The 11,996-nt window shown below is 42.2% G+C and overlaps 1 protein-coding gene across 2 annotated transcripts; it reads left to right on the forward strand.

Annotated features, from left to right (window-relative positions):
- Positions 1 to 117: 117 nt before the first annotated feature.
- Positions 118 to 11,840, forward strand: LOC125306587. 2 transcript variants are annotated; one of them, XM_048262043.1, is made up of 10 exons: positions 118 to 197; positions 1,024 to 1,588; positions 1,740 to 2,258; positions 2,791 to 6,485; positions 6,632 to 6,956; positions 7,453 to 7,611; positions 7,883 to 7,975; positions 8,081 to 8,282; positions 8,408 to 8,603; positions 10,163 to 11,840. In XM_048262043.1, exons 2-10 carry the CDS (start codon positions 1,081 to 1,083, stop codon positions 11,432 to 11,434), a joined length of 6,969 nt encoding a protein of 2,322 aa, XP_048118000.1. In that variant the 5' UTR covers positions 118 to 197; positions 1,024 to 1,080; the 3' UTR covers positions 11,435 to 11,840. The 2 variants fall into 2 exon arrangements, with proteins under 2 accessions (XP_048118000.1, XP_048118001.1); XM_048262044.1 differs by having other exon boundaries at positions 8,411 to 8,603.
- Positions 11,841 to 11,996: the final 156 nt, after the last annotated feature.

Raw genomic sequence — 11,996 nt, forward strand, 5'->3', positions numbered from 1 at the left:
TATACAGGTGCATTGGCCTTTGTCATCGGTTCTTGAGAGCATTATTGCGCACTCTGGTGGCAGATCAGCGTAATAGCACTACATTACCCAGGGTGCAGTGAGATGTAGATATCGTGACGCATAGGCTTTTGCATCTCAACACAAACGTTATGTCCTCCTGTGTTGTGGAGATGTCTAAACGGAGGAAACTAACATAGGTATGTATATACGGCATGCATATCTCCTATATATTGCGTGACGAAAACAATCTGAATAATAAAACGGAGTGCGAAATTGTGTTTAATAATAGTAGGACCACCATTTCTATATGGAAATTAACTAGAAAGACATCTGGTTAAACAATGGACTGCCTTTGGTAGCCGAAATTGACACTGTTCAAAGCATTAGAGCGCTAAACCGAATTGTTAAAGATGCTGTAAAAAATGCAGTGCAAAATGTTTTGGTGTAGGATTAGGTGAAACCTTCAGCTAATGTCTAAATAGGCCCTGAATAATCGAGCGCAACGAATGCTAGACGTTTAAATGTAGTTTCACTGGTCAATGCAAATCAGTCTACGATAGCTATGTTTACAAAGTAGCCTACGGAAACTAGGCTGTGTGTTTTGTTGACTGAAAGATTTTAAAGATGCTATGCTACCCATTGTTTATACAATTTGCGCATCGGACTACACGCCCTAATTATGTTATTTGAAGATGGCTGTTCATCATGGCTGTTTATTATATACATGTTGGTAGGGTTATGGACAAGTCCATCAGCAGGCCTGGCTAGATCATGTGTTTTCTCGTCACTAGTAAAAAATTAGTTCAAAAGGAAGGAGGGGTAGACTCACTGGTTCTCTTTAGCGGGGTGAGAAAAGCTCAAAGCTGTAGGCCTGAGCAAATAGGTCTTTATGATAGGATGATCTGTCCTTCATTTAAAGGTGGGTTTCAGTCAGTGCCAGTGGAACATGTTGCATTCATTCATGGTCTAATTAGCTTGTGTTTATTGCTGCCTTAAGTAATCCCCATTGCATCTCCTCTCTAGCTTCAATCACACAACAAATTCAAAACATTCTGTGAAAGGAATAAAAGGCAAGGGGACATGGACATCATAAATAGGGCAATGGGTGAACTGAGGTCAAGTCTTGAGGGTGGGACTGCGGAGAGTGACCCAGAGCCCAGGGTCCCGTCTGAGGAATGCCCCAAGTCCTCTCCTGCAGCCGGTGCGTCAGAGAATCACACCCATGTTGACACTTTTGGGAAGGGCACACAATTCAGCACCCCGAAAGATGCAGCGCCTCACCCTGGGGACCCACAAGAAGCAACAAGTGCACCACACCTCCCAGACACATTCAAGCTGAAGTGCAGTCCTTCCACTGAGCCAGTTTCCGCCAAGGGCACGACGCCTGAATCCACAAACCAAGGACACAATGGCAGCACTTCACCCACCAAAGAGACGTTTCTAGGTCCCAAGGCTGCTGTTGGCATTAAGAAAGATGCAAAGGCTGCTGGCGTCACCACGGGTGCAAAGAGGAATATTCCTGCCAAAAGGAATCGAATGGACCCGCTGAAGTTGGACATGACAAAACCCACAGTTATGCCTCTCACTTGTACGTCTTTTAACTCAATACCTCTATTATGATGTTTGTAATTTACATGCATAGAATCTTTTGTGCAGCTTGTGTTTTGCATGCATCTGATGTATGATTTTTTATTTCCTTCTCACTTGCTGTCTGTCTGTCCGTCCGTGTCCCTCCCTAGCCTCCCAACTCTCTCTGCAGTGTCTTGAGTGCCACATCATTTTCAGCGACGACAAGAGCAAGCAGCGGCACCTCAAGATGAGCCACCCAGCGGAGTATGAGCAGTGCATGCTGGGAGATTCTCTGTTCGCCTGCTACGTCTGCGACCGGCATTTCGCCAACTCCACCGAACTCATGGCACACCAGCGAACTCACACAGAAAAGCGGCCTTTCAAATGTCTCCTCTGCGGAGAGGCGTTCAAGAGATCATCTGAACTCACCACGCACAAGAAGATCCACTGTAGCAGCCAGGGGTACAAATGCTCGGACTGTGGCAAAACCTGCAAGACCTTGACTCTGCTCAAATATCACAGCCGCACACACACTGGGGAGAAGCCCTATGTGTGTAAAGAGTGCGGCAAGAGGTTCAGCATGCCGAAAGCACTGCAGAGACATATAGAGACTCACACACAGGATGAAGGGGAAGAAAATGGTGATGGAACAATTGCTTCTGCAAAATTAAAGAAACAGAAGAGCAACGGTAAGTTGTCTCTTATCTGGCCTCTCTCATTTTAGATTTGTGTTATATGATATCAATTATAGCAGCATTAAGAGCGCTATAGACAGTGACACTGCCAGGGACTATTACTATGTTACTACAATACTATATTGTTGCTGTTATTTACTTGTTATTGATGTGTTACATGTTGAACATAAGCAAATGCAGGAATTCAAGTCTTTTAATTCTCAACTAGTTGCTGATAAATTCTGAAATATACAGTCATTTGAATCATAATTTAATCCTGTTTACTATGTCTAGAGATTTTACTTGAATCTGTACACCTGTACATTTCTATCTTGGATTAATTCAGCAGCAACCTCACATTACTGAAGCAAGATCATTTCATGTGAACATGATAAAAGTCTTATGTTGTGTCAGAAAGTTGGGAGAAATCTTTGAAGTTCAAATTTGGGAATTGCATTTTACATGCTAAATTGTGCTACTTTTGTACGATTGGGCTGTACACATGGGCTGCATTTTGTGTACTTTGTATATTTGTCTTTTTTTACAGGTCCATCAGAAAGGAAATACTCATGTCCACAGTGCAAAGCCATGTTTAAGACGGAGAAGACACAACTTCACCATATTAAGTTCAAGCATTCACAGAACAAAAATATGCCTCCTAGCCGTGCTCTTGTCAAACAGCATCCACTCAATCAAGGCCCACCACCACCTTTACTGACCCATGCAACAATAGGTCAAACACCAGTACTTCGGCTACACTCTGGTGGACAGACGCCACAATGCATTGAGCCGGAGCAAATTAAGAGACTAATAGAATCACTTGGAAACGTTCAAAAGGTGAATCAGTTAGTCATATACGGATTGGAGCCAGTGTCATTTCAGTCACAGACTATGAATCTGCAGCCAGTTCCGGGTGTTGTTCAGCCGATCAGATTTGACATGACACAGATGCCTTCTGTGGAGTTAAAGCTGGTGACTGAAGATTCAGATCAAGCCAAACAACACATTGAATCCACAGGACCAGAAATGAATGGGGGACAAGGGAAGGCTGATGCTCATTCATCAGTAGAGAAAACAACTCAGTTAGATGAATTAATGCAAGACCACACAGGACCTGTTGAATCACAGACCTGTCCGTCTCAAACAGTGGCGTTTGAGCAAATATCTGAAGGTACAGAAAAAGCAGTGGAAACAGTTTGCTCAGTGGAAACGATAGTGAGTGGATCCATTCCATTCAACCATGTTGAAGAGATGACCTGTAGAACCAAAACAGTTGAGACTGAACTTGATGATGTACAAATACAGATGCTTGAATTGCATCAGTCATCCTCCCTGATTCCAACCACTGAGCTTGAAAATGAAAACAGACATATGGTGTCCCTCCAGGAAGAAGTAGTGAAAATGCAGTATATGACCCCAAGTGACACTCTATCACTTGTAGCCACAGAAGGTTTACAAGAGACTGAAGAACAAGTTGTTACTTTGACACCAGTAGAAACACAGATTGTTACTTTGACATCAACTGAAAGACCTGAAGACTCAAAGAATTATGCTGGAAATGCTTGTGAACAGGATGTTGGACAGCCACACCTGGAATCTTCTGATGAACCTAAGGACTGTATGGAACAAACAGAGGTAAACACACATGAGTTTAGCTCAGAGATACACTTGAGTGAGGAGATATCAGTTCATACTCAGCCATCTATACACGACTCAGACATAGCTAAGACACACACTCAACCTTCTAGATATGAAATAGACACCGCTGAGGTCATTATAGTCAAGCAGAAACCTCGAAGTCGAGTGACCACAAAGTTGCCAGAACCAAAGAAGCTCAAGAAAGGGAGACCTGCAAAGAAAACAAGCAAGAAAGCTAAATCTAAGAGGCAAATTTCAGATAACCCTTTGAAACAGCAAGCTGGCCATAATGATACAGTTGTGATCACACAGCAGAAAGTGTCAGCTCCACATCCTCCAGAGTTAATGACAACTGTAACCCAGCAATCAAGAACAAAAGGTCATGTTCTGATGCAGTTTGGTCTTAGAAACAAAAAAGAAAAACTCTCTAAAACAGTGGGGCCTTCTAAGAAATCCAAAAAGAGGGATGATGTTAAAATACAAGAGAAAGGTGACTCCCAGCAGAAAAAGATAAAGGGAGATGGAGCAGGGAAAATAAACATGTCTGAAAATAAAACTCAAACAGAAATACTTATCAAATCACAGGATCAAGAGCAACAAGGGTTGCAGAAAGAAGAGTCAAAATCACAAGTCAAGTCTAGGAAAAGAAAATTTAAAATTCACAAAATTACCAACAATAGTCTGTTGGAGAAAGAGGGGATTTCAGCACCTCTGCCTAAAAGGAAGAAGCAGGAAAAAAATAAAAAGCCAAAGGGCCTTAAGAGGACAAAGAAAGCAGTCGTAAAGAAGAGCTTAAAACTGAAACCGAAAGAGGAAGAGGAAACCCCTGTTGCTATATCTCCTAATCAAGTCAAGGCAGATGCCCTGCTTCTACTGAAGGGGCACAAACAACCACAGCTGAAAGTTCATAAACTTGATGCTCCAATAGCACAGCTAGAACTAGTGCCTTCATGTCCATCCTCAGTTGCTTCCAATGAGGAAACTAAGATGACTCCAACGAAACAAACACAAGATCATAAAAGCAAATTAAATAAATCCAAGAATCCAAAAAGGCCAATCCAGGAATGTGTAGAGTCCCCATCTTCACCTAATGTCAAGAACTCATCCCTGCATAAAAATGTAAAGGCAGGTCGGAAAAAAAAGACCACAAAAGCTGGTGGAAAGATAGCACCGACCACCAATTCCTCAATATGTGATTGCGGGGCGAACTTCTCTGATGTGTCCGCCTTACAGGAGCATATGGCAGCTGTCCACTCTGGTGAAACACATGGACACTGTGGCTATTCAAATGGCACACTGTCTGAGGGTCACGTCAAGACGTCTGTATCAAATGAAGAACAACTCAATAATTCTGTTTGCCCTAAAATGCTTGGTCTAGCAACAGACTGGGATGCTGAGACAGAGATGGTGGAACTAGGTCTGGGGGACAGAGAGGAAGAAAGAGTGTCTTTTCCAGCTCTGAGTCCGTCTCCATCTCTACCTCATGCACCTACATTAGTGGATGGTGAATGTGAAGAGGCACAAAAAGAAGAGGCCAACAGTGTCACCACAGAGAAACAGTTGAAAGTGTTTTCTTCTGGTTCTAAAAGAAGCAAGCCACTACAGAGCAGTGTCTGTCTAGAATCTACTCCAATGTGTCAGACCCCTTCACAGGAACTCTCAACAGAGGCAGAACAGTTGACCATCCCTAAGGTCCAAAAGAGGTCACCACGGCCAGACAAACATCAGAAAGGAGCAAGTGACAAAGGCCTTTTAGAGACTGGTGAGAAAATGTCAGAGATACAGGACGTGGCTGATAAGATGAAGAGCATTTGTGAGTCAGATGAGACTGTTGAGGAAGACATGAAAGATAACTTGCCTCTAGATGTTAATTTAGTCACTGTTCAAGATGAAGATCAGCTTGTCACCTCTCAGGACGTTGACTCATCAGAAAGCTCTCAAAAAGATGGTCAAATAACCGGTGAATTACCAATGATGCCAAGCCATCAGAATGTCCCGAACGTGAATGAACCCAACCTTGAATGTCCTTCAAATAAAAAGAATCTTGAACTTGTGGTGGACTTGAATTCAAACAAAACTACTGCAGTTAAAGACTCCTCCACTGACCCTCCAGAGATCAAACAAGAGGATGTAGAAATGGCAGTGCACACGGAGGAGAAGAAGTCTGCGCGTAACAGGAGTAATACGACGAGAGGTAGAAAGAGGGGAGGCGGAAGAGGCAGGCGAGGAACTGGGAAAAAGAGGAACACAGGGAGAAGACCGGAATCCAACCAGGAGTCTCTGAACGACGATCCAGACGAATGCCAGATAGTCTACCAGCTCTATCCATTGGCCACGGATTCTGATAAATCTGTGGAGGGGAATGGGCCTCAGGTTTGCACTAATCCTTCCAGATCTGACATGGCAGAATCACAAGAGGATTCCTCTGAGGAGCAGGTGGTGTTTGAACTGGAGTCGGTCACTACAAGTGTTGATATCGTAAAATCGGAAGGGGAACTCGACAGTCAAGACAGAACGGAGGGAAGTTCGCCAGGCATTCTCCTAGAAAAGTTTCTCACATCGCGAGGGAGTGGGAGCAGTGAATCCGCAGACATTTCTAACATGGTAAGTGATGCACTGCCATGATTACCTGATTCTGATATTCTCCAGTACCTGTTTGTTTTTAAGTGGGTGTACATACAATGGCAGAAGGATTCTTATATATGTTTTCAACTATTGTGTGTGGTCATTTCTTATTTAAATCTTCTAAGGTGGTGTGTGACTCTACGAATGTACCAACCAATGGGGCCACCACAGACCATAGAACCACCACATTGCCTTCACTGGGGACATCAGGGGTGTTGAATGTAAAGGAAGAGGATCAGTCTCAACCTGTGATGCCATCCGTGCTTCCCCCTGAGGGAGCAGATGCCAGGGCTCCTCTCATAAATCGCTCACTCTCTAATGAGCCACAGCCGGGTGTGCAAATGTTTGTGGTGAAGGAAGAGGACCCACTCGTTTTGAATGAGCCTCAAATTATTCAAGAACCCACCAATGGTAATCCACCAAAGAGTCATCTCTGCACTACTAGCACAGGTAAGTGGGGGAATATATATTTCTTTCAATTAATATGTTGTTGTCGTTGACTTTTAGGTTTTATTATAGAACAGCTGCTTGAATGTTGAGAGAATGACGGGGCAGCTGTGGCCTACTGGTTAGCGCTTCGGACTTGTTACCGGAGGGTTGCCGGTTCGAACCCCGACCAGTAGGCACGGCTGAAGTGCCCTTGAGCAAGGCACCTAACCCCTCACTGCTTATTATGACCCCGAGCGCCGCAGTTGTCGCAGTCCTCACTGCGCCGGGATTAGTGTGTGCTTCCCCTCACTGTGTGTTCACTGTGTGCTGAGTGTGTTTCACTAATTCCCGGATTGGGATAAATCAGAGACCAAATTTCCCTCACGGGATCAAAAGAGTATATATACTTATACTATACTTTTACTTATACTTAATTTCACTTGTAAAAGTAAAACTATAGATGTTAAAAGTGTCTTTCCTAAGATTTTGAAACATGATGCTTATTTTGCATTATCAGTTGCAGTCTCAGACCTGCCAGTGGAGAGCAATATGGCAGATAAAGCAGCTGGGACGGCCACTCCAACAGTACATCAACCCATTGCCAAGCAGTGCATTTTCTTTCCAGTAAAAGAGGAGGAGAGAGAATTACTGCTGGATCTTCCACAGAGAGCTGAAAGCAAGTCTATTCATATGGTGTTGAAATGATAGAAAAACTAGCGCAAATAATAGCACATGCATATATTAGCTCAACATTTCTGTTGTCAGTTTGCTTACCATATCCCTAGAACCTAGCCCCTAAAGGTTTTACACGGATTTAGATTAGTTGAGAATCAATACATTAGTGATGTCAAGAAAATCTGTCATTTGTTGACGTCTGCACACTTGTTTCTGGATATGAGGCCACACGCAAACACAATAAACATTAAACCCAGAAATCTATTCCACAGATCAGAGCAACACAGGAGTGGAAGAATATGATGACATCTGTGAGATATCAACCCAGCATGAAACACAATGTGTGGACAGTGCCTTTGAAAATGGTACAGCTGTATTAGAGATTACTAGTCTGTATTAGAGATTAAAATTTGTGAAATTCGTGATTTAGTAATAATCTCTTACTAAATGCTTATTTTGTTCTGTTTCAGATGATGTGGGAGCGGACCAACACAACACTGCGGAACTATTAAAATTTCTTCAGCAGAGTTCTGATATAGAACACAGTGAATGCACTGATTCAGAACCAGAAGTAGAAACCCTTGCCATGTCCTGTTACCATGGTGGCAAAAGCACTGGCTTAGCAAATCCCCCTGATAGATCAACCCAGGAAGCTGATCATAGGAATGATAAGTATGTTGATAAAAGATTTGAAATTAGGAAAAGGGTAGATTGTGTAGATATTGCTGGTTAGAGAATGCAGAAGTTGTTGTTGCGGAATTGGCAGGGGTTTTACTCTATCCTGACTTTTGTCACAGCAGGCTCTCCCAGAATGGTACCAGTTCACAAAATGGTCAAAGGAAACCAATTGACTACTTCACTCAGTATTTTGACTGGAAGACGTGGCAGGATGTTGCCAACATCACTGCTAAAACATCTAAAATGTCAAGTCTAGTCACGGCAAAAGAGGTTTCTCAGTTTGTTGGGATCCATATCGCCATGGGAACGTTACAGGTTAGTAACTGATCTGTTTGGCATTCAGTGTAAATGTAAAGTCTATAGTATAGTTTTCTATTTTTGATTATTTTGTTTCTGAAGACATTGAAATTAACTGCATTTTAGACCATCATTTGTACAACCCCAAATCAGAAAAAGTTGGGACATTGTGTAAAATGCAAATAAAAATAGAATGTGATAATATACAAATATTGTAAACTCATATTTTGCTGCAAAAAGGACATAGACAATATATCATATGTTGAAAATGAAAATTTTGACTATTTCATGGAAAATATATGTTCATTTTGAATTTGATGCCAGCATCATGTTTCAAAAAAAGTTGGGACGGGGACATGTTTACCACTGTGCTGCTTCACCTCTTCATTTAACAATGTTCTGTAAATGTTTAGGAACTGAGGAGACCAGTTGCTAGAGTTTTAAAAATTAACTGTTGTCCCATTTCTACCCTATATAGGATTTCAGTTGCTTAACAGTATGGGGTATTCTTAATGTTTTTTATTCCATGATGCACCTAATTTGACAGATCTGGACTGCCGACAGGGCGTTTTGGCACTTGGACTCTTCGTCTATGGAGAAATACATGAATTCATTTAGGCATTGTTTTCCTGAAATATTTAAGGGCTTCCCTGAAAAATACATTGCCTGGATGGCAGTGTACGTTGCTCAAAGCTTGTATGCACCATTCAGAATTGATTGTGCTTTGCCAGATGTCCATGCTGTAGGCACTAATGCACCTCCACACCATCATAGTTGTTGGGTTTTAAACTGAGCACTATAACAAGTTGAATAAGTTGGATAGGCCCTCTCCTCTTTAGATTGATTGATTTCCATTAATAATGGCAAATGTTGACTGATCTCTCCACAGGACCTTTTTCTACTTAACCTTAGTTAATTTCAAACGAAATAAATACAATTTCTGCTTTTGCATGGTAAAGTTTACACTAGCATTTCTGAATTGAGTATCAAACTGTGCTCATAGACAGTAGTTATCACAGGTTTACCTGAGCCCATACAATGATTTTCATTACAGAAACAGGTCTGGTGATATTATGTACTGTAGACTCCCCAAATACTTCGCAATTTCATATTAAGAAGCATTATAATTATATTGTTCCATCATTTGTCCACACATGTTTACACAGAGTGATGAATACCTATACATCTTTACTTCTAAGAGACCCTGCCTCTCTGGGATGCTCTTTTTCATACCCAATCATGTTGCCAGTTACCCTAATTAGTTGTCAAATATCCCTCCTTTTGTTTTCTTTATCATTACACAACTTTTCATGCATTTTCTTGGCCCCATCCCAACTTTTTTTGAAACATGTTGCTGGTATCAAATTCAAAATGAACATATATTTTCCATGAAATAGTCTTACATGTCATTTTCAACATTGGATATATTGTCTGCGTCCTTTTTGCAGCTAAATATGAGTTTACAAGATTTGCAAATTGTAATATTCTGTTTTTATTTGCATTTTACACAATGTCCCTACTATTTCTTGTTCTTGTATGTTGTAAGTCACATTTCTTGTTCTTTTTCCTCATTGAAGTTTCCTAGCACAAAGCTGTATTGGGAGGACTATACCCGAGTGGCCCTTATTGCTGATGCCATGTCATCCTCCAGATTTTCAGAGCTTCTCTCAAAACTGAGGCTTGCAGAAGAGAGCGGTTCCACAAGGCCTCAAGGGAAAGACAAGGTTGTGTCCGCTAACAGCACTACACAGTCCAGAGACCATGATTTACAAGTGTCAGAAACTGCAGCTGGACCATATAAAACTACACAAACATACAGTACACAGTGTCTATTAGAAACTGACCCACTTAATAGAGTGCGTGTGTTGATGGAAAAAGTTCAAAGAGCATGTCAGGGTCTAAAGCGAGAGGGGAACCATGGAGTCAGCCAGTACCCACTGTGGTTACTGCGAACCACAGCCAGTGCCGCCTACTCTCTACATCATACAGTAATGTTGAGTACTTGTGGTTTGGTGGTGGACTTCAACTTGAGCTTGGATGACTCTGACCGAGAAGAAACTGTTAAGCACATGGTCCTATCGGGTCAAAACAGTAGAGAAGGGATGGTGTTTCTCTGCAAGCCTGAACTCTCCACTCCCTCCATGCTGGAACAGCTTCTAGAGGCTGGTGTACAAAGTGCTGGCAAAGTTGGCGGGGCGAGGGGACAAGTAGGTGATGAGTTTGTCAGCTCAGATGGCAAACTGAAGCTGTTTCGATGCCATCATGGTTTCATCCTTTCGGCTGCTGTAAAGGGACGATCCCGTTCGACATCCCTAGTCAGTGGCTTTGAGCGGGCACTTAAAGCAGCAAAGCTCAACCGGGATTTGCGCAACGCTTACCGTACGCCTTGCCTGTCGTCTCCCGCAGGCTGGCCACTGTCTGTTCTTTGGCACCTTACTGATCTTGCACTGGTGAACTCTTGGCTGCAGTACAGGGGCGACCGCTGCAATGAACAAGAACAGTTGTCCCTCATGGCATTCCGACTAGAAGTCTCCAAAGCACTGATTCTCTTAAGCAGCGCTGATGCCCAGGATGCAACTCCTCCCCAACCACCGGCTCCTGAGAGACCAGAACAGGGCTCAGTCCCAGGGTCAGCCTCTGTTTTTGAGACCCCGCTGCCAGACACGGCCGTACGGTATGATGGCGTGGGCCACTGGCCAGAACAAGTTGCTGAAGGAGAGGGAGCCAGGTGTCGGTTTGGGGGATGTGATCGGACATCTCAGGTGCGGTGTCTGAAATGTTGTGTGTTTCTGTGCATCTCGCGCAATCATAACTGCTTTCTCAAATTCCACAGCCAAGGGACTCTATGAGGTTTTGTGTTGATATAGCAACGTGTGAATGTTTGTTTGTTTGTTTTCCAGCACGTCCTATACTTTTGTTTTGGCATTTGCTGCCATTTAATGAAACATATTTTCCATTTAAAATTAAGGAAAAAAGGTTCTACTCATGTATTTTTCATACAATGATTGATTGAAGGAAATCCACTCCTTTTGTTTCTGTAATTATTTTATTTATTTACCGCCAATGGTCTGTGAATTATTTATATTTTTATACATTTGTTGTTGAGTAAAAACAGCCATAAGGTCTGAATGTGTTTTTGAATGTCCAAGACAAATGTGTTTCCTGTTACTGCAGCTGTTACTGATAATTAATTCTGTGAAACAATTGACCCACTTTTAATGTATTTTAATTTAAAATAAATTCTGTGAAACAATTGACAACCTTTTAATGTATTTTAATTTAAAATAAATTCATGTCTCAATCTTGTTTTGTTTTCACATTTTCTCTGTTCTGTTCTGGTAGTAATTTGCCAGCACTTTGGTTTAGTTTTTTTTTTAATGGGCTATGTAAAGTAGCCTACTATCCATCAGA

The sequence above is a fragment of the Alosa alosa genome, chromosome 13 (assembly GCF_017589495.1).
Source record: "Alosa alosa isolate M-15738 ecotype Scorff River chromosome 13, AALO_Geno_1.1, whole genome shotgun sequence".
Taxonomy (NCBI): domain Eukaryota; kingdom Metazoa; phylum Chordata; class Actinopteri; order Clupeiformes; family Clupeidae; genus Alosa; species Alosa alosa.